Source organism: Chiloscyllium punctatum, chromosome 10, assembly GCF_047496795.1.
Source record: "Chiloscyllium punctatum isolate Juve2018m chromosome 10, sChiPun1.3, whole genome shotgun sequence".
Taxonomy (NCBI): domain Eukaryota; kingdom Metazoa; phylum Chordata; class Chondrichthyes; order Orectolobiformes; family Hemiscylliidae; genus Chiloscyllium; species Chiloscyllium punctatum.
In genome coordinates, this window is record NC_092748.1 from 7200831 (window position 1) to 7224374 (window position 23544).

At 42.3% G+C, this 23544-nt stretch overlaps 1 protein-coding gene across 5 annotated transcripts in view; it reads left to right on the top strand.

Annotated features, from left to right (window-relative positions):
* The window catches only part of als2b (alsin Rho guanine nucleotide exchange factor ALS2 b), a 128036-nt gene that overhangs the window by 74169 nt on the left and 30323 nt on the right, over positions 1 to 23544 (top strand). For 3 of the 5 annotated variants that reach the window (XM_072578396.1, XM_072578399.1, XM_072578397.1), the window contains exons 11-20: positions 517 to 582; positions 882 to 1044; positions 3352 to 3483; positions 7748 to 7774; positions 14299 to 14427; positions 16334 to 16404; positions 18276 to 18342; positions 19463 to 19662; positions 20647 to 20712; positions 22199 to 22297. In XM_072578396.1, the coding sequence (XP_072434497.1) occupies positions 517 to 582; positions 882 to 1044; positions 3352 to 3483; positions 7748 to 7774; positions 14299 to 14427; positions 16334 to 16404; positions 18276 to 18342; positions 19463 to 19662; positions 20647 to 20712; positions 22199 to 22297 (1020 nt within the window). The remainder of the gene's footprint in view (positions 1 to 516; positions 583 to 881; positions 1045 to 3351; positions 3484 to 7747; positions 7775 to 14298; positions 14428 to 16333; positions 16405 to 18275; positions 18343 to 19462; positions 19663 to 20646; positions 20713 to 22198; positions 22298 to 23544) is intronic. The other 2 variants (XM_072578398.1, XM_072578400.1) reach the window with 1 other exon arrangement.

Consider the following 23544-nt stretch of genomic DNA (forward strand, 5'->3'; position numbering starts at 1 on the left):
TATAGTGTACCTTCTCTGTATTTTACTGTATTCCCAATTAGATTACAATTCAGATCTGCCTCCATCATGCTGCATACAAGCCAGTTTGACTCCACTCTGTTTCTGTCCACTAAACATCCCTAAATGCAGCTTAGCTTAGGCTATACATATTGCCTGACAGAAAAAGGCAGTTTTGGATCCAATCAATTAAGGTCTCTATAGTTAGCATAATCTGCACAAGGTTAGCAAGGGTTCTTGTAGTGCAGTGGTAGTGTTTTGTCGCCACCTGCTCTCGACAGGTCATAACCTGTCCGAGTAAGTTGATTAAAGTGACAACGCTGGTTTGGTAGAGTAGATCTCAAACTGAAGCAAGAATTACATTGGCCTCCGGTGTTCATGCTTCTTTTGACTCATGTTCCTGCAGAGTAAGAGGAGTTCCCTTCTAATGGGAACTGCCTGTACTGCTTTTGTCCTGGGCATTCATGTCCATGAAATTGCAGGTGGTTTTGTTGACTGTGCTATTCGGTCTGGTTTCAGGTACTCAAACTCGGTCGGGAATCTTTTGGTGGTTGGTGGTTTTCAAGCACTGGCCAAGCCAACAGTGTAAGTAGAGTAAGGCATGGCGTGATGGATTGGATGGGTCAAGGAGAGGGACGGGATGGGGAAGGGTGGCTGACGTGTTGAGGGTTGGAGGGCATAAAAAGTCATGAGAACAGAGGGTATGGTAGGGGGTGGATTGAAGGGATGGATGGAGTGGAAGGGTCACGGGAAGGTGGGGAGATTATGGGACATGGAAGGTGACTTCATATCTGAGAGACTGGGTCGCTAAGTTTGAATGGTCTGTATGATGAGTGAACTGTCCTGTGCTGTAAGTATGCTTCTTTTGGTTGTATCCTTCACAGTGAGCTCTTCAACAAAAGCCTGCAAACCCTCCTGCAGTTAGCTGAAGTGACTGATGAGACTGTCCATGCTGCTGACCTCTTGCACACCCTCTTTTACATGCCCACAAGGCACCTGCACGAATATGCCCGTCTGCTGCTCAAACTTGCAACTTGTTTTGAGGTGGTAAGTGAAATTCTTGCTGGCCTTGTCCAGAATTCTTTCTTGCATTTACTTTAATTCGGCTTTGAGATGTGTGTGATCCAGGGGCAACAGAAACTGGAGAATCATCTCACCGACTGCCAGGAAAGGTATTCATTGAAAGAGTGCAATCAGTACAGTGATGGAGAGCTGTAGCGTTTGTTGAGGAAAGGAAGAAGTACTGGCACTGGGCTGGTAGCTGGCAAAGATCCCTCCCACCACTTTGTTTGGGTAAATGGAAGTCAAGGCATTTGCAGTCTTGCACACCCGGGTGATTTTCTTAGTATTTCAAAGATTTAGTTGCACACGCAGGAGGCAAGAGCATTGGTCACCTCTTACTGATGGATCAGAATAACCATGAACCAGAAATCTGCATTACTGTTGAATGACCATCAATGGTTGTATCTGTACAACCAGTTGGGCATCTCTGGACAACTGTCAAGTCCTCACTTTGTGGAGAGGAATGAAAGATAACTTGCATTTATATAGTGGCTAGACCCAAACCTTTGACAATTACATACGTAATTTTGAAATCACTGATGCCATGTGAGAAGTACAGCAGTCAACTGCACAGCAAGATCCCACAAAACAATACATTTAATGCCTGGGGTGTATCTTTTGCCCCTAATTTGGGTTATGGATTCAATGGCTTCTCTTTCCTGGATCAATTATTGTCTTAATGCTGCTCTTCCGTGAAATGGTTGTGACCCTGTCCCATGCTGTTGAGTGCAGTCGGATTTTGTCCTGGGCAATGTGGAATGGCTGGTAATTTTGGTGGTGGAGATGTGAAACGTGTTCTTTGGCTTCTGTCTTTTCAGAAACCGGCTCTTCAGTCTGTTAAAGGTAGAGAGACACTTGTACTTTTGACACACTCACTGTGGGTTCAATTTAATTTTTTTCGGGATGCAGTTGGGGATAAAAGATGTTCACAGGTAGAGAGAAAGTTGTATTAACAGAAGAGTAGAGGTTTTACTTTGGAAGGAAATTCTCAGGTTATCCTGACCTATTGGGATAATATGTGGAAATCAAGCCCCAGTATTTGCACAGTCATCACAAAATGTTAGAGTTGAAAATGAGTGCAGAGAATTCCTCAACCTAGCTGATTGTCAGAGCCCAGGTTGATAGAACACCCCCCCCCTCCCCCCCCCACACACACACACACATCCCCACCCACCACACATAATCATCCCCCTAGCTCCCATACACTCACGCTCCCACTTCGCACAACCACCCCCCCCCGCACACCTACCCTCCCATGCGCGCACACCTCCCCTACATACACATACACATTCCCCCCACACCCGCATGCATGTATTTTGTAAGTTTCTGTTGAATTGATTCTTACTAATCAGAAGGTTTCTTTTCAACCCTCCTTTTCTGAATGCTTCCACCATTTTCAGAGGCACAGGGTGGCTGGTTCGCCTATCTAATTTCCCTGAGACCTAAATTTAACAAGTCAAAATTTAGCCACTGCTGAAGGGAAGGTAAACTGGTTTTCTTCCAGGTTAAAGTGGTTTTTAACTACAAAGAGCAGAGAGACAACTCCTGAGCCTGTGGATAACTGATCACTTTGTTTGACTCTTGTTCCCAGCTCAAACTGTTCAGCTATCTGAGAATCAATTAAGTGTTTGTTGGCAGGCAAAAGGCCTTTGTCATTGAGAGGTCACTAGTCCATAGACCAATCAACTTCTCGTTGTGAACCAGAGCTCCATGTGATTACAGAACCCTTCATCTCCAGTTCATCTGCGACCATTTAATTTACTGTTTGTTCAAATCATATTTGCCATGAGTTTCAGCTAACCTGTTTTTCAAAACATATGCCAATCCTTGCAAAACACTAGTTTTAAAATAGTTCTTTCTCACTTCAGTCCATAATTTTTAAAAAGATAAAAAGGCATGGTCTTTACAAAAATAATGTGAAGATGTTGGTCCATGTGTAAGTAAAAGAGAGCATGAGGTGGACAGTGCAGGGCATTGTGGGAATGGATTAGAGTGGGACATGGGGATGGGTTTGAGGCAAGTTATTCTGTATCCTCAGCTTTGAGAGGCTTAGAAATCGCATCTCTACTAGAATTTAGAGGGGGAGATCAACTTGGCTTTTTCTCCTCTTCTCCCCTAACCTGACGTCTTTATTCAGATTACTCTCTGTCTGCACTTGAACAATGGCTACTCGGGTGAACCACTACAAGAGTTGCTGGTGTATACTGCATCTCTCTTTAAAAACTATCACATTGGATGGGTAGCTATGGAATTGAATGGATTAACACTATCCTGCTTTGTATCCTGTTGCAGGTCTCCAAAGAATACTACAAGCTGCAGGAAGTCAGCTGTCAATGTGAAGCCCTTGGCCTGTACTTGAAGAAAAAGCGCAAAGAAGCAGAATACACCTACAACTTCTGGAAAACATTCCCAGGGAAAATGACGGTACAAATTCTACTGATTCCTTCAATAGTACAGACCTTAACCTTGTAGATTGTCTGTTTGATGCGATCTCATTGGTTATGTGATGCTCTGTTAATCCTTTGGGGTCTCACCGAGACAAGCACATGTTCGCACACTATTTACCTATCTCTGCCTTGTTGCCTATTTCTGCTGCTCCTGTACTTGCTCTCTCATTTGCTGTTTTCTGCTCACCCCCTCACTGGCTGGCTCACTGTCTGCAGGTGTGCCTCACTCGCTTTTGCATGCATCTGCTGTGAATAGTGTTTTACTGCTGGTCTTGGGTTGGGATGGAGAGTGGGATCCATAAGGTTTGGGAGCAGAATTAGGCCATTTCGCCCATTGACTCAGCTTCACTGTTTGATCTTGGCTGATATATTTCTATAAGTTCCTGTTGTCTTCCTGTAAACCTTCATTCCTTTACTCATCAAGAACTTATCTCTGACTTAAATACACTCAATAACTTGGCTTCCACAGGCCTCTGTGGCAATGGGTTCTACAGAGTTCTTCTACCTTATGGCTGAAGAAATTCCTCCTCGTTTCAGTTCTAAAGGGTCGTCACTTCATTCTGAAATTGTGCCCTTGCGTCCTAGTCTCTCTTCCTAATGGAAACATCTCCATGTCTGTTCTATCCAGTACTCTCAGTATTCTGTAAGTTTGTGAGAACCCCCCCACCCCCCACCGATCCTTCTCAACTCAGAATACAAACCCAGAGTCCAGAACCTCATGTGGCAAGCCCTCCATCTTGTAAACCTCCTCTGGACCCTCTCAAATGCCAGCACATCTGTCATTAGATACACGGCCCAAAACTGCTCACAGTATTACAATGTTCTCTGACCAGAACCTTGTACAGCATCAGCAGTATATTCCTGCCTTCTAGAAATGCTAACATTGCATTTGCCTTCCTAACTACAAAGTGAATCTGTGTTAACGTTAAGAGAGTCCTGAACTAGGACTCCCAAGTTCTTTTTGTGACACAGATTTTCGAAGCTATTCCCAGATTAGAAAATAGTCTATGCCTCTATTGTTTTTACCAAAATGCACAATCTTTTCCACATTGTATTCCATTTGCCACTTCTTTGCCTACTCTCGCAGCCTGTCCAAGTCCTTCTGCAGCCTCCCTGTTGCCTCAATACTACCTGCCTTCCACCCATCTTTGTGTCATCTGCAAACTTAACAACAATGCCCTTATTTCCTTTGTCCAGATCATTAATGTATAATGTGAATAGTTGTAGTCCCAACACCAACCCCTGCAGAACTCTACTAGTCACTGGCTGCTATGCTGAAAAAGACATCTTTATCCCTACAGTCTGCTTCTGCCAGTCAGTCAATCCTCTTTTCCTGCAAGAACCATGCCCCTAACACGGGGAGCTGTAATCGTATTCAGCAGCCTTCCGTGCGGTACCTTGTTAAAGGTCTTCTGGAAATCCAAATAGATCACATTCACTAGTTGTCCTTTGTTTCTGTTGAAAATAACGGAACGTTGTTGGGAACTAAAATGCCTTTAGTTAACATCGCATCAGTAAGTATTCAATCCCTCCACCACAAAGTTTTGCATCTTCTGTAAATTTGGAGATATTGCATTTAATCATCATTATATATCATGAATAGCTCAAGTCCAAGCACTGATCCCTGCTGTACCCCACTGGTCACTACCTATCGCTTGGGGGGGGGGGGGGGTGGGAACCATTTATTTATTCCTAGTCTTTGTTTTCTTTCTGCTGATCAGTTTTCTGTCCCTCTCAATACAATACCCCCAATCCCATGCACTTTAATTTTACACATTAATCTCTTATGTGAGACTTTCTTAAAAGCCTTCTGGAAGTCCAAGTAAACCACTTCCATTGGTACCAGCTCATCAACTGAGTTACATTCTCAAAGGAATTCCAGTCGCTTTGTTGAGCAAGATTTCCCTTTCAGAAATCTATGATGAATGTGTGCGATCCTGCCATTTTATACCAGAACACTTGTAAAACAATAATTTAAAATGGACTCTCACATTTTCCCCACTATCCATTCTGTTTTTAAATACAGGTGTTACATAAGCTACCCTCCAATCTGTAAGAATTGTTCCTGAGTCTAGAGAATCTTGAAAAATGACCAGCAATGCATCTATTATTTCTTCCTTACGTCCTCAGGGATGTAGATTATCGGATCCTGGGGATTTATTAGGCTTCAATCCCATCAGAAAGCCTACTCTTGTACTCTGTATTTTCCCTTTGTCCTCCTTTGCTGAATTCTAAATGGCTCCCACTTCAGATCTGTCTATTTTTCTCATCAACTTGTATGCCTCTTGCTAGGATCAGATATTATCTCAAATTTCCCTTGTTAGCCACAGTTTGGGCACCTTAACTGTTTTACTTTTGCACCAGACAGGAATGAACAATTGTTGCAGTTCACCTATGTGCTCTTTCAATGTTTTCCATTGTTCTTCCACCATCATCCTTTTTGAGTAACATTCCCCCAATCCACCATAGCCAGCTCACACCTCATAACAATCATAGTTTTCTCTATTTAGACTCCGGACCCTAGTCTCAGAATTAACTACAACATTCTCTGTTAGGACGAAGCATTTGATCATGTTATAGTTGTTCATTACTAAGGGGACTTGCACAATTGGATTACCATTATTCCTTTCTCATTGCACAATATCCAGTCTATGATGGCCTGTTCTCTAGTTGGTTCCTCAATGCATGAGTCCAGTAAACCATCCCATAAACTCTCCAAGAATTTCTTTTCTATAGTATTGTTACGATTTAATTTGCCCAATCTACATGCAGATTAAAGGCACCCATAATTAGCCACGTTCTTCTCTTGCATGCATAGCTAATTTCCTGTTTAATGCCATTTCCAATGTCACCACCACCCCATTTTCCAACAATGTTTTACAGCTCTACCCTTAAAGATTTCACATTCTTGGAGTTAATACCCTTCCTTATTTCCTCTTAAATCAGCAATGAGACTCCACTGCTGTCTGACCTTGTCTTTTTGTCTGACCTTCCTAAGTACTGTATACCCCTGGATATTCATTTCCCATCTATGCTGACCTTGCAGTAGGAATGTTTATGTGTCCTGACTATATCATTTTCATCTATCTGCGCAATCAATACATCCACATTATTGCATATGTTCTGTGGAATAAGGCACGGAGCCTCAAGCTTTGTCTTTTTAACATTACTTGTCCTGTTGCCATTATTTTACACTGTGGTCTTGTTTGATCCGAGCATTTGATTCCTCTGCCTATCACTTCTCTCATTCCCCTTTTTGTCTTTTGTTCTTGTCCTTGAGTCCCTTTCCTATGTCTTCTTGCAGAGATTCCCATGACTCGGCTGTTGGGGGCCAGCAACATTTAATGCCTCCAGAGTCCAAGAGCTAAATTGTGAGGAGAGATCATACAAAGTGTATTCCTCAGAGTTTTGACAAAATTAAGGCAAGCTAATGATAGACAGAGATAAACAACTTCTGGCCGGCCTAGGACTGGAGGTGGGGGGGGGAGTCTAGAAATTAAAACCAGACCTTTCAGAAGTGAAATTAGGAAGCAATTCTACACATACAGGATGTTAGAAGTTTGGCACACTCTTCTGCAAATGGCAACTGATGTTGGGCCAATTATTGATTTTTGACTTTGAGAGTAATGGGTTACTGTTCATAAACACTTCAGGAAATGGACAAATGTGAATGCTCACAAATCAACTGTGCTCTCACTGAATAGCAGAACAGACTAAAGGAGTTGAAACCCTTTATGTATGTTACCAGGTTGAAGGGCATCCTCTGTTGGAGCATTCCCAGCATTGAGCCTTGGTCATTTGTATCTTGTTTTGGACTTTAAAATGTGTTATATCTGCTTCCAGCTTAAATTCAATGTTTTATTCAAATGCCTGCCTAACGTAAAGCACAGACTGAGAAAAATCAGTGTGTGACATGCATCACGTTTAGTTTCTTTATCTGTGGGTTATTTGGAGTGTGTAATTATACATTAAAGGTAAGATTGAGAAACTTGTACTGGCTCCTACATCAGGGCACCATGGCAGAGGATTCTCCTGTTTACTTGGTGCATGCCACGTTTTCTGGCATCGAGCACCTAGCAGCACATGACCATGAATTTTCAATCTTTCCACTTGCTATGAATTGAGCCCACACTGTAAAGGCGGCATTTGCCCTTCAAGTTTTGCCTTTGTTGTTGTCTGTGAAACGTATGTATTTCCTTGTTTTAATAATGCAAGGGTTAATATGAGTTTAACTTTTTTAGGCTTTTCTGACGAGACATTTTTCCACTGTGAGTATAAATATGTATGGAAACATCTCATGTGTGGCCTATGGTGAAAGATGCACTTATTGAGAATGCAGCATTCCCTCTAGAATTAGTTTCTTGTCTTAATATTTCCATGGAGGAGATCCTACGTGTACTGATTCCAACCAGATAAGTTACATTCCATTCCTGTCCCTTTCCATCCTTGTGTTTGACAGCTTCTTAACATTTTGAAGTGTGCTTTCAGGTTGTCTCAGCCTGCTTTTGCTGTGATTTAATATTGAACACAATGCTGTGTTGAAGCTGCTATTAAATAGCCTGCCTTCCCGCTGACTTCCATTAAATGTTACTGCATGGAAACAAGGTTATAATGTCACAACAGAGGTGGAAATGGGAGAAGGGGCTGAAGCAGGAGTTACTTTGATTTCTGGACTCATGTCAAGTTCAGTTAAGTGTGTTAGGTTAAATTTTTCTTTCCCTATTGGCCACAGAACTTATTGGTCAGACTGTTTCTCAAGTACCTCAGCATTACCTAGTGTCAGTCAGCCTCTGAAAATTACTAACTATTAAAACAGGAAGCAAGATAATGATTGGTGGTCTTGAGAGTGAGTGTTCAACAGGAATTATGCATGACATTTCATTGATTGCTAGCAATTTAGGTTGTGTATAGTGGAGTGCTGATACTGTGCAACAGGTGGAAAAAAATCTGATTCTCTGGTACTGACCTCTCTGCAAGTCTGGGGAATAGTCTGATGTACAAAAATAGGTAGGCAACCTACAATCACTAGCCAGGAATGAGCAATGTACTCTGACGAGCGGAGTGTGGAATAGACATTGGTGTTGAATTGCACGACTTCTGCAATAGAGAGTCCTCGAAAGGACTCTGAAATAAGGAAGATCACCTGTGGTTGAATGGCTTCCTTACTTGTTCAGGATTCTTTTAATGATAGTTCTTCATGTACCAGTGGCTGATGTGTATCTGATTATAAGCTTTCCGTGAGGGAAGGAAAGAGAGAATTACAAACACCCCTGCATGTTTCTATTGATTAATAGTGTCTGTATTTGACCATTGCAGAGGAACCTCAATTATCTGCACTATTTCATTCGGATAATCGATTATTCGAAGAATCGATTTTACCTTGAACAAGGGAAGCCATACTGATCTAACGCTGTGCTCTACGAGAGAATTAGTTTAAATCTATAATTTTAATGAGTCTGCCATTTAAGCAATCTAATTCTTGCTGTCTGAAAATTGCAGGTTAAAATGATGTTAAAAATTGCACAACACCAGGTTATGGTCCAACAGGTTTATTTGGAAGCACTAACTTTCGGAGCACTGCTCCTCATCAGATGGTTGTGGACTATAAGATTGTAAGACACAGAATTTATAGCAACAGTTTACAGTGTGATGTAACTGTCAGTTGGACTATAACCTGGTGTTGTGATTTTTAACTTTGTACACCCCAGTCCAACACTGGCACTTCCACATCAAGGTTAAAATGAGAAGGGCTTACCATCACACACATGCTGTATATCAAACCCCAGCATTAAGCAAGGTCCCGAACAGCTTCTACGATTGCAAGAGCATTTGTCAGATTCCGGGAAACCAGTCTCGTGATAGAAAGATAGAAGCACTGCCTCGCACGTGCGTTTACATTCTCTGCCAGATTTCTTTTTAATGAACAGCCTGGTAAAATCACCGGAATACTGTAAGACACTTACTTTTGTAAAGGGCTGTGTAACAACCCTTACAAAAAAAAATCCAGTCGCTGATGCTTGAGCTGCTTGTGTTTCTCTGTTTTTGCCAGCGTTTTCACATGTTCTTCAGTACAGGTAGATCGAATACACTTCCCTCTTTGATGTAACATTTTTGTGGAACCTTAAAATCATCTTCAGATTATCTGAAATTTTGGATAATTCCTCTGTATTATGAAAACTATTGAATAATAAAAGTTGGGCTACCCCCTGCCATCCACACAGTGTATTGAACTTGAATCTGTGCTCACTGTAAAGGACTTTTCTTGTAAATATGTGTGGCCTCCTGTACGTCGAAACTTAATTTTGTTAGGCAGCCATGAATGGCATAGCATTAACATTCCTCAAGACCGTAATTGTGCTCCACTCACTCAGAAAGCAGGTGGTCATAAAACAGATCAATTTGTAATTAATTTAAGGATGCAGCAGGACCAGTAGTTGATACTTGACTTGCAGAATACATAACTTCTGGAAATAACTAAAGGTCAGAAGAATTTTTTTTGAAGTTGTCCTTCTGATGTGTCATGGACAGTTACTCCACAAAATGCCTCCGTTGTCTCTGGCAGAGAAGTCAGAGCACAGGATAAAAGGAACTACTGTACCTTTATACATCTTTCTTTGCTTAGACATTTTGAAGATTAGTTCTTCATCTTGAAAGAGCATTCGATGTTTCTCAATCTCTGCTAGTCTGCAGCTCCCCCATTTTTCTATCGTTCAGCAATTACACATTTCTCACAAAGTTTACCTGTTCTGTTCCCTAATTGCCACTGCGTAGCCATCCCCACCTCAATCACTCTTGATCTTGCCAGGTTCCAGAGGATTTCATGCTTGGGATACAAAAGAACGCTATTTGGCCTGTCATATCTATCCCAGCTCTCCATAAGAATAGGACATCTTATTGCCATTCCCCTTGCTTCTCCCCATAACCCTGTACATTATTACTTTTCAAAAGGTCCAATTCCCCCTCTTGAATGCCTTGGTTGAACCTGCTTCCAGTTCACACTCAGGAAGTGCATTTCAGTTTACTCAGCAATAACAACTAAATAGTTAATTTTCTGTTCTAGTTGTGAATTTGTAAACCATAAATAGATTAATATATGTCAGAAATCTTCTGTGTTGAAGGTTTTTTTTGACAGGAGAGAATCAGTTTTATTCTGAATTGAGAGATAAGGGTTAACTGTACACTACTGCTGCCATTGTGTTTGGAAAATGCAAGTAAAAGGATTTTTGTGAAATCAAAGTTTTTATTTAAACAATTATTGAGTAAAAGATGAACTGGGGTTTGCATTTCTGAACGAATTTGTGAAATTTACCATGTAGTATATGCTGGATTTGCTGTTTAAGTTTATAATTATGCATTTCTGATTGTTGAACATGAGTTATTGGATGAAAAAAGGCTATGAGCTGCTTTCCACTATCTGGGTAGCGTGATAACTAATCAATCTTGATCTGTTGATCCAGATGCACTGGTTTAGGAGCTGATCCTCTCAAATACACACCAGGATGAGAGTCAACTCTATCGGTAGCTGTTTAGTAAAATGAAACAGGTGTCATTCATTGGTCCCATCACCTATCAACATGGATGAGTTTAAAGATGTTTTTGTTAAAAGGGGATACATGTTGCTAAAACCTTTTTTCTCTTACTGTCAGTAGGACAATGCAGAATGCCCATTTGTCTTCAAATGTTCACAACAATATACAAGAGAAAAGAGGTGCTGAATTGTTGGAAAGTTGACTGAGGAATTGCCATGGAGGAAAAGGCATGGAACTGTAAATTCACCAAGGGACAGTTACAGAACAATCCCGAACACACTTTCTACTCCCCCACCTCCCCCCCCCCCCCCCCCCCCCCCCCCCCCCCGAAAACATGCACCCCCTGCCCCCACAACTCCATTGGTGTTAGGTTCCTAGAATTCAGATCCAGGTAGAATCTTTTCGGATAGGAACATAATGACTGTAACTTCTCCCTTTGGGAAAGGAGGGTGATGGAATGCAAGAAGCTACAGGCCAATGTGTGTAACATCTGTCATCAGGAAAATGCTGGAATCTCTTAAGGTGCTGAAATAATGCTTTGAGATTTTCTAAATGCCATCCGACAGAGTCAGTGATTTTGTGAAACAGAAGTAATGTTTGATTAATTTAAGTTCTTTAAGGAAGTAACAAATAATGTAGATAGAGGGAATCTGTAGATGTTATGTGTCAGTGAGGTGGCACGGAAAGTCAAGCACTGCTATTTCTGGAGTTATCGCGGAATTCAAAGAGTTTTAAAGTAGGATGCTCGAATTTATTTTTATTTTACATCCAGGATCACAGAAGGCCAGGTTTCTGTACTTAACATGAAGCATTATTTGGATTCTAAATAAAGATAAACAATCATTGATCTATCTCCCCACTAGTTCAAACTGTTAGCCAATTATAAACTCCCCTTCTACATTCTCTCGCTCATGCACATTGTAGACAGAGAGACATTGGGAAGGCAGTTCCTGGTCCCAAACCACAGGGTTTGCTGACCTGATCCTTTAGCTGATCAGAACACTACCACTTGATCTTCCTTCTCCACATACTTCAATTTTTTTTCCCAAGAAGTTCCAGTGATTGGTTCACACTTATAAAGGTCTCTAACTTTTTAAATAAAAAGCCAGAGCTTAGAGTAATTGATGAGGGGAAGTAAACTGGCTATGTTCAGGCTCGAGATGCTTTTAATGCAGAGCAAAAAAGCTCCTTTCATTCCAGAGTTACAATGGCTTTTACCCGAAGCATTCGCACTCCAGGCTGTTCAGCTACTTGGAAACTAATCATATAGTTATTGGCAGGCATGGGGCTTTTGTCATCAGAACTGGTCACTTGTCCACAGACCAATCAGTTATTTGCTTCTAGTTGAAGTTCCATTCATTTATAGCCCCTGGGGGCAGCTCACCCCAGTGTTTGAACCAACAGCTGTGAAAAGAACGCTTACACTGTCAATAACTTTCTTTTAAAAAAAATGTAGTAATCCTTACTCTTAAAACAATCCTTTTCCCATTTCAGTGCACGAAAAATAAAGAGACATTAAAAAGTTAGTCTTTACAATGTAGTGTACATGGATTTTCAGAAGGCATTTGGTAAGGTGCCAATGGTCTAGGGACTAGCGTGAGCAAGGATGGAAAATTGACTAGATAAATAGAGGGGAAAAAAAGGCATAAACTGGTCATTTTCAGGTTGACAAGCTGTGAAGAGTGGAGTGCTCTGGGAATTGGGGCTGGGCCCTCAACTACTTACAACTGTATCAGTGGCTTGAATGAAGAGACTAAACATTATGATTTTGCTAATCATGATGGTAGATGGGGAAAGTAAGCTATGGAGCATCTATAAAGAAATCCTGATAGGTTAAGCAAGTGGTCAAATGTTTGGCAAAGTATAATATCATAGAATATGAACTTGTCCACTTTGACAGTAAGAATGAAAAAGAAGCATATATAATTTAAATGGAGAATGATTGCATTCCCCCCCGAAGTAAAGGGTGTCCTGGTTTGTGGATTACAAAAGTTTTTAATCTGCAGGTACAGTAGGTGATTAAGAAGGGAAATGGAATACTGGGGTGTTTGTTGTAAAGGGAATGAAAAGTAGAAGGAGAGAAGTTGTGCTAGTTGTATTGGGTATTAGTCTGACTGCATTGTGAGAACTATGTACAATTTTGGGCTCCGTATTTAAGAAATAATTGTATTAGAAGCAGTTCAGAGAAGGTGGTCTCAGCTGATTCGTAGGTTGAAAGAGTTATCTTATGAGAAAAGGTTGGCCTTTACCCATTGGCGTTTAAAGAATGAGAGGTGATCTTACTGAAAAATATAAGATTTTGGTGACTTGATGCAACTCCTTGTGGGAGAAGCTAGTCCTGGGGACAGTTTACAAATTAGGGGCTTCCCATTTAAGAAAAAGATGAGGATTTTTGTTTCCTCCTGGAATGCAGATGAGAAATAGTTTTGAGGGTCCGGAGTCTGTAGAATTCCCTTTCCGAATGGAAGCAGAGTTAGCTTCTTGACTAACAAGGGAGTCAGTGGGATTCGGGTAGAGACAGTAGAGTTGAGGCTATAATCAGAGCACATGATCTTATGAGATGGAGGGCAAAGTTTGACAAGCCACAGGACCCACTCCTCCCATTTTGAATATTAATAGTCTATTTTTACATGTGATGCTACTATAAATTTACACTCCATTGTTGAGCTTGTAATCTGGCTCTCTCATGCTTGCTCAAAGTGACACATTCATATGCAAGCACCTCTGCCTTAAAAACAGGAGTATGTTCAAGCCTTTTGCCCCATTTGAATTAACCAAGGGCTGGAAGAGTCTGTGGTTCCCCACTGATTTCTGTATGGCAGTGCCTCTGCCAGGAAAAGTCTGCTTGCCAACCAATCAGTAGCCTTTTTCACTTGTACTGTCTATGGTTGTGACTGATTTAAATTTGGCCGCCTTGCATTTGTCCTGATGACAATGAAAAGCTTTGGCAGCATGTCTTCTTTAACTAGATTCACATTCTGAATTACCAACTCTAACCAAGACAGTGTGCTTATGGAGACCCTCACTTTCATTTGGTCCTGGTGTTTGGGAGCAAGATGGATAATAACACTAAATGATGTTGGGATGGCTTGAAGGTAGATTTATGACCACTGATGTAGTTCAGTTTCATTGGGAAGTCACAGGAGACAGTGTTGATCTGTATTGGTGAGTGATGGTGTCAGTCCATCTCTGGGGCAGGGCTAGGTTTACTGCTGGTGTTAACCCTGATTGCAGTTACATCAGTTTGTTCTCTTTCCACCAAGGATTCACTGAGGAAGCCAGAGCGACGCCTCATATGTGAGAGCAGCAACAGGGCACTCACACTGCAACATGCTGGCAGATTCTCCATTAATTGGTTTATCCTCTTCAATGATGCACTAGTCCACGCTCAGGTGAGTCCAAATGATGGGATACGGAAAAGGGCAGATTGGTCACTAACCCCGTTAGGTTTTAGGGATTTGTGACAATAGTTACCAAAAATAGAGAGTTGACCATACATAAGGAGTTTTCAGATAGTTTATTAAGTTTAAGAAGCAAAAATTTTAAATATGATCAGGCAGAAATGTATATGAGCCATAATGGATTGAAGCGGAAGCAGCATCCTTTTCTTCAGTTCAAAGACTGCTTGGGTCATCTTCCTCTTCTCCTCGCTCCCCTTCAAACTGAGGGAGTCAGTTGAATGGCGAGCACTGTGTCTCTAAACAGGACTGCCCTGTCACACCCTGCATTGATTGATTGTATTGTCTGATTATTGGGGCTTGCAATCCACAGTGTACCAATCACTTGCTGAATCCTTTTAACCGAGTTCCAGAAAGCTACTCATGACTTCAGAGTAACCACTGTCCTCTTACCTACCTTCATCAGAAGGTTATTTTCCTCTCATTTTTGTGAAAACTTTTATTTTCCTGAACACTGCATTGATAGAGTACCCATAATGCCTGATGATTCTTTGTCAATTTATGAAACATAATGGCCTCAGTGATATTTAGTGTCACCTACATTTGTCTATTAGAAATTGTTTGTTTATGCTTGGGGGAAGGCAAGTCCACTACAACAGGAGTTGCAGAAGATCACATGATACGCAGGAAATGCTGCTTTAAAGGGACCCCAATTTCTAGCTTGCTCACCATCAAATTCTGTTCTTATGGTTTTCTTTGGTTCTTTTTTACTCCAAGGAATATTATGTACTTTTTCTGTTTGTGGCTCCTTGCTATTTTAGAACTAAATAATTAATTCCTACCTCCCCAGTTTCACTCTGTCATTAATCGAAGTGTGGAATGTGTATTTGTACTGGCCTGCAGTACTCCCCATGTTTGGGTGAGCTTTGGATGGATATTCTCTTGGGTCACCCCTGTAAGGATCACGAACACCAACATGTCAAGGGCAATTAGGGATGGGCAACAAACACCAGCCCTGCAGGAGACACCCACATCCTGTGAAAGATTATAATAATCTTAGCCTTGGTCTCAACAGGCAAACAGGTGCAGAGATCAATCAACCTTTTCATTTTTATTCTCTAATTCATCTGCATTTTTTGAGATATCATGATGATTTGTAAATAAAATGTTCATAACTATGCAATTTGATTGTTCATATTTTATTTTGTTGGAATATAAATGAATAATTCATGACATGCTTGTATTTGCTTGGTTTATTTGTATCTTTGTCACAATTGTGCACCTGCAATCATAATGATTTTTCAATAAAGCAATACTGTATCCAGCTATTTCAGGTTGAGCTGTAAGTACTGGCCTTGCCAGTGATGTCAGCTTCCTGTGAATGAATCCTAAAAATAAAAGCACTTTCTTGAATCTGTAACAGTGCCTTGCGCAAACTGAGAACGCAAGTTTCAATCTCTGGCTCATTTTTTAATGAATTTACTGCTCATCAACTCAATGCCTCACAGACAGTTTGGAATCTGTGAGCGCACTCAAATTTAAAATATATCGACATAGATTTTACAGAAAGATCCTCCACTAAAAATGTCACCTGCAAAGCTGTTTGTTCCAGTGACCTTACTGCCAATTGGGTGAATTAGATTATTTTTATTTAACCTAAGTGATGGATTGGCAGTAAGACCAGCTGAGTACAGTAAACTAAGCAACCCTCCCACAAAGTCTTTCAAGTGAAACTATTGCTCTGTTGCATTGTACCTGGACATGCTTGTCTATTATTCCCTCCACAGCGACTAGCTGTTTTCTGCTACTAACTTATCAGTGTGTTCGGAGTTGAAGATTCCTGTGTGAAATCATTAATTTCTTGTCCAAATTTCCATTCCTCCCTTTTTTCCTTCCCCAGTTTTCGACGCACCACATATTTCCTCTTGTGACACTTTGGGTAGAGCCTCACGTTGAAGAAGGCAGCAACCCGTGAGTATCAGAAGTGATTTGTTCACCACGAGTGGAAGGTTTGTTATAATGCTGACCACCTTGTGGGAGAAGTGCTGTTTCTCTTGCTGATCTCTTGAAGCACTCCTCTCTTGTTTTGCAGCACAAGGACTGAGGGAAGGGTAGCCTTTTACTGTTGGCACATCTTTCACTTGCTCCAAAATTGATAGGGTTGGAAGGACTGAAATATTTGAAACTCACTTGTGAAAAGAAAAACAAAACAGAAATTGAATTCTAACCCTTTTTTTTTTTGAAAACCTGAAGCTAGTTCCATTGGTGGCCAACTGGACACAGTGCTGCATTTCACTTGGGTGTTTGGACTCTTGTGGCAATAAACATGCTACAGTCTGGATCCATGAATAGTGATGGTAGAGACTTGAACCTTTTACATGTCACATAACTGACCAGGAATCTCTCTCTCACTGCCTGCCTTTGACATGTGAGGGATTCCCAGGTTGCTCATCAACTTGTTTGGACACATTACAAGCAAACCCTCCTTGGCTGTGAAGTCCTTGATGATGATCAAGCCCAAAGCTGCTGGCTCAGAGGTTGAGACCTGTCCACTGTATTACAAGACTTCTGGTCACACTGTAGCCCCTCTAATGCTAGTGAGTGAGTGAGAGAGAGAGAGAGAGAGGAGGCTGATCCAGTCCCTTGGCCTCCATCAAGACCAGGAAATGGAGAAGTGGCAAATGTGGGGTAAGAACTGTGCGGAGGGAATTCCCTCAGCCCCACAGTTGTGCACTATCACTTCAGTAACTACTTTACATCCTGTTGTTTTGGGAAAACTACTGGTCCTGCTCATCAGTGGTACAGCACTGGGATGCGCTAGAGAGTGACTGACTAGGTGCAGGTGATTACTCTTGGAATGGCTGCTGGTGGTAGCCTGTGAGATACTTCGTTTTCTATCACTGGTGCCTCTGATCTTTTTATTTCACTCTGTTTTCCATACCTGGTCTATCTCATAGAGTCATAGAGATGTATAGCACAAAAACAGACCCTTCAGTCTAACTCATCCATGCTGACCGGATATCCCAACCCAATCTGGTTCCATTTGCCGGCACTTGGCCTATATCCTTCTAAAACCTTCCTATTGATATACCCATCCAGATGGTTTTTAAATGTTGCAATTGTACCAGCCTCCTTCACTTCCTCTGGCAGCTCATTCCATACACGCACCACCCTTTGCATGGGAAAAGTTGCCCCTTAGGTCCCTTTTATATCTTTCCCCTCTCACCCTAAATCTATGCCCTCTAGTTGTAGAGTCCCCCACCCCAGGGAAAAAGACTTTATCTATTTATCCTATTCATAATTTTACAAACATTTGTAAAATTGCACCCCTCAGCCTCCGTCACTGCAAGGAAAACAGCCCCAGCCTGTTCAGCCTCCCCCTATAGCTAAAATCTCCCAATCCTAGCAAAGTCCTTGTAAATCTTTTCTGAACCCTTTCAAGTTTTGCAACATCTTTCCGATGGGAAGGTAACCAGAACTGCATGCAATATTCCAACAGTGGCCTAACCAATATCCTGTACAGCTGCAACATGACCTCTCAACTCCTATACTCAGTACTCTGACCAATAAAAGAAAACATACCAAACACCACCTTCATTATCAACTTGCAACTCTACTTTCAAGGAGCTATGAACCTGCGCTCCAAGGTCTCTTTGTTTAATAACATTTTGTTTAGTAACTATCTGCCTGTGCCTTTTTCAGTTCCTCTGTCTGTCTGTCTCTGCCTCCATTGTGTGATTGTGTTCCATTTCTGATCTTACTCTTGTCTCTCTGCGGTTGTCACACACCTGTGTGCCCCCTGCCCCTCCCCCTCTCACATGTCTACTCTCTGTCTCCTGCAGGAATTCCCTGAAAATAACCACAGCTGAAGAACAGTTTGTCCTCACTGCAGTGTCACCTCAGGAGAAGGTAGGGTCAATGGCTGGCAAATACATTTGGAGCTCATTGTTGCTCAAGGGAGGAAGATGTTGTAGTCAGGGCCGTGGTGACTTTGGGCAGCAGTTAGCTGACTCCCTTTTCTTAGACTGTGCCTTCTAGTTTCGAGACTTTGAGTATCAGAGTAAGGATGTCTTGCTGCAGTTATACAGGGCCTTGGTGAGGCCACACCCTGAGTATTGTGTGCGGTTTTGGTCTCCTAGTTGGAGGAACAACATTCTGGACTTCCCCCAACATTGGGAGCATTATTCCTGCATCTAGCTTGTCCAGTCCCATCAGGATTTTATGTTTTTATTAGATCCCCTTCCCTCATTCTTCTAAATTCCAACAAATACAAGCATCCTCCATCCAGTCCTGCCTCATATCAGTCCTCCCATCCCAGGAATCAGCGTGGTGAACCTTTGCTGGATTCCCTCAGTAGCAAGAATGTTGTTCCTCCGACTAGGAGACCAAAACTGCACACAATACTCAGGGTGTGGCCTCACCAAGGCCCTGTATAACTGCAGCAAGACATCCTTACTCTCATACTCAAATCCTCTTGATTTCTGTAATGGTGTAATTTCAATTTAAAACACACATTAAGTTTTGAGCCCTTCATTCTGAGCTGGATTTAATGCCAGTATGTTTGTTAAAGAATGGCAGTCAAATCTAGTGTCATAGCTGTCCTTCTGTCAAGGCCACTGTTCTAAGAACTGCTTAGTCCCGTCACAGGAGCAGTGCTGCCTCTCAACGGCTGTATTTCAAGTAGGATACAGCTGCACCCATTTGTGGGAGAGAGCAATAGGTGATCAGTATATCTCATATCTTCCTGGGCAGGAGTTATAAAGTACATAGGCATCATTTGTTGATGTTTAAAACTCAGTGAATTGTGATTGAAATGATTCTTTCTTCAGACAATGAGTCTTATTGCTGTCCTGCAGTTAATCTGTACAATGCATTTTGCAATATCTCTGAATCCCTTCCTCTATATTATAGATCTGACCAAATGATTGCTAGGGTCCAGCAGTGACGTCCTGCAGACCTGCTAGACAAGGTCTCCTCTAGTCCTCGTGGATTATGAAGTGCTGACTGTCTCGCTGTGATCCCATTTCAGACCAAATGGTTAAGAGCAATTAACCAGGCTGTGGACCAGGCACTGAGTGGTGCCGAGGACTACCTGCCCCCTGGACCAGGGAATGCCACACGATCAGAACCCCCTGTCTCGCGTACGGCCAGTTACACCTTCTACAAGGACCCACGACTGAAGGAAGCAACTTACGAGGGTCGCTGGTTGGCTGGAAAACCACACGGCAAGTGAGTGTTTGTTTATTTTGTACAAACAGTGAAGGTTGAACACACGGAGAGGATGAGGATTTCTCATGCGCATCTACACACATGCGCGCACACATGGCTAGTTGGCAGGGATCGGCATTACACACACGACCAGTTGGCTGAAGTTGGACATGTGTACACAGTCATGAAGGCGTCAGTGTTTAATCAGCAGAAATAAAAGGCAGGTTTTGAGTATGGTCACTCCTGTTTCCATGGTGACGACTCCTTCAACATTTTTGAAATCTCTGTATCATGCCAATAATGTACCCCTCTAAGCTCCACGCATCCAAGAGTAATGCTGATGCTGCAGGCAGGCCCTGCCAGAAACCCCGTGGGAGGAAGTCACTTTTGTGATGTTTCCTAAACCTGGAATAGCCTGTCAATGCTTCAGAGTTACTCTTATCAATTGACAAGCAGCTGGAAGGTGAAAGTATCAATGGACATGATGCTCAAAGATTTAGCACCCTCTGGAAAGGAGGTTAACCAATGGTTAGGGCCCAGGAACTGTCAGGCGGACTGATTGTTCGAAATCAAATGAAGGCCAATGGGGAAAGGTGCAAGTACAATGTGCCCCTGGGGAGTAGAGGCAAGATTGAGTTTTTATTTATTTATTTTTTGGGGGGGTGCAGCATGTGGTAGGGGAAAGAGGGGGGTATGGGGGGTGGGGGGGGGGGGCGTTGGTGGTATGTAGAAGGGATGTAGAGTGACGATCACTGTATGATTTGGCAGGAGGGATTGATTGGGTGTGGGCAAAATGAGACCGATTAACACTGGGTAGGGTATGGGTGAGTACACACAGACCTGCATAGGAATGTGGAAAGGTGTGAACACATTGGGTATGGTAAGGTGGACATAGCAGTTGTTTGGATAAGGGGGTAGGAATTGTAACATCTGTTGTGAAGATGGTGGGTCTCATACTTTCAACTTGATTCTCAGTATCTTCTGACCTGTGTTTCCCGATCCTAGGGGTGTGCTGCAGTGGCCTGATGGGAGAATGTACACTGGTGAATTCAGAAATGGTTTAGAGGATGGGTAAGTAGCGAAGTTAAGTCGAAATAGAAATCTCTGATCTGAACTCCACTGAGTTGGTTGACTTTCCCTGGGATGATAAATATGGCTGAGAGGTGGAAGGAGATGAAAATCGGCTGGAGCTGCTTTTGCTGACTATCTAGCGCATCCTCTGGGAAAAGTGTACCCCTGTGGATAATGGGTCAGTGCAGACCTGTCTGCACTTAAATATCCTGTCAATACCCTGGTTCTTCATTTGTCCATGACAAGCAGCCATACGGGTATCAGTTCTGACCAGTGGCAGCATGTTCCAGTGACTCGAGTCTGTAAGGAGAAAGGGAGGACTGCAGATGCTGGAGTATCAGAGCTGAAAATGTGTTGCTGGAAAAGCGCAGCAGGTCAGGCAGCATCCAAGGAGCAGGAGAATCGGCGTTTCGGGAATCAACCTGAAGAAGGGCTGATGCCCGAAACGTCGATTCTCCTGTTCCTTGGATACTGCCTGACCTGCTGCGCTTTTCCAGCATCACATTTTCAACTCAAGTCTGTAATCCAGGTTTGCGATTTCAGTCCAGTTCTGAGGGAACATGCCACTGAAGGGAGTGTCATCTTTGGATAAAACCTTCTACTGTAGTAACTGGAAGATGCTACGGGTGTCATGGTGAAATTTTAAGAGCAACAAGGGACCTTCCTTGATATCCTTGCCGATAACTACCATTCAATCAACGTAACTGGAACAGATTATCTGGTTGCTCTTCTCATTGCTGTCTATTTGACCTTGCTTTGGTTAGATTGACAACTGTGTTGCCTACATTGCATCTGTGACAATAGTTTATTGGCCAGGAAGAGTTCTGGAAGTCTCCATGGATGCAAAAGGCACTATAGCAATTCAAGTCCCACCTCCTTTTGCTTTGGAACCCGTGGAGCCTCATGTCTTTGTGAGAAGACAGCAGTGTCCAATCGGATGGTGCAATTCAGGGTATCTTGTTTCACAGGTAATGTGGATTTGTTCCAAGTGACCACTGTCACTGGGCAATGATACTCTGTAGACCTGAGCCTTGTGTTCCCTTGAATGTAAGAAATAAGAACAGAGTAGGCCACACAGCCCCTCAAGCCTGCTCCGACATTCAGTAAGATCAAATCTGAAATTATTTGTATTTCAACTCCCCTTTCCTGTCTATTCCCTATTAACCCTCAACTCCCTTGTACTTCGGGCAAAATGTTATGGATATGTCTTGAATATAAGCTGGGTTCAAGCCTGATAAATCAGATATGATTGCCCAAAATAATATCAATTTGGCAAGCATCAAATACCAGGAAAGCGGAACTTAGCCCCACAGAAGAAAGAGGACACTGTTACTTTGCTGTCATGAGTCAGCCCTTATGAATGGAACAGTTTTTATCTGTGTTCTGATTACTTCATCGAGTTGTGGTTTATTTCTTTTTTGGAGGACAAACATCTTCTGGTAGACGTGTATGTGGGCTGTTAAAGGTTTTAATTTGTCCGTCACAGGTATGGAGAGTACATCTTACCCAATAAAGCGATGAAGAAAAACGATCACTATCAGGGCCACTGGAGAGAAGGCAAGATGCAAGGCCATGGAATCTACAAGTACGGTCAGGTCTCACTTCAGCTATCTGTTGCCTTTTGGAGTCTCAAAATTTGCTGATTTTTGAGAAGGTGGTTTGCTGTCCTGATGTGGTCTGCTTGTTGCTTTTGTGAGGCTGTGGTGCTCCTGATTTATGCCCATTAGCTGATTTCATGGGAGGGCCATTCTGATGGACAGCTTTTTTGTGAGCTTGTGTTAGTTAGATATGTGCGCCGCCCCTCCTCCCTCCCAATTAATGGTCCCAGTGGTAGTGGTTATACAGTTGCATCTCACTTCAACACCACCACTGACCATAGTTTGTGAGTATGTTCGACTGTAATGGATTGTTCCTGATTCAGGAGATGACGTGGTGATCTAAGCAAGGTGGTAAAGGAATTTAATGGAGTACATATCAAGAAACTATTTCCACTCGTAGGAGAACCCTGAACTAAGAGTTTGAATTCTACAATTATACTTTGCCAATTCAGAACATTAGGAAGTGATTTCTCACATGTAGAATATGTGAAATTTGGAACTCTCTTCCCCAGAGGCTATGGATGCTGGGTTATTGAAATGTTAAGACTCGAGTTTGATCACTTTAACGGGTATCTGAGAACATAGGTCGGTAAATGAAGTTGAGTTAAGTATCAGTCATGATCTAATTGAATAGCAGAATAAACCGGAGGGGCTGAATAACCACCTCCTGCTTCTGCGTTCCCGGGTTGTCTAGGGTTTATATCACATTTTTCACAACCACCAGCCAGTGAAGTACTTTTGAAGTGTAACCATTGTTGAAGTGTGGTTCCCACAGCAATCTCCTACTGGCAGTGTCATAATGGTCAGAGAATGTTGTCCTCGTGTTGATTAAGGAATCAATATTGATCAGTACATTAAGGATAGCTCCCCAGCTCTTCCTCAAGTAGTGGCAGGTGGGAACTTTTATATAAATCCCATCTGCCTCTTAGATTAAGCATCTCATCCAAAGAACAGCACCTCTGGTGGTGCAGCTGTCCCTCAGTATTGCATTGGAGTATCAGTCTTGATTTTTGTACTGAAGCCCCAGAGTGCAACTGATACCCAGAACTACGAGTCTGAGGTGACAGTGGTGCTATTTCCTACTCTGGTTAGCTTGATGCACAAAATTTAAGAAGAACACACTTTATAATAAACTTTTAAAAATGTCAGAGCTGCAAACCAATAGCTTGGTGTCCATTAAATGCTGTAATAATCCTTTATACCCAATGAAGAGTACAACAGGATCCTAAAGCCA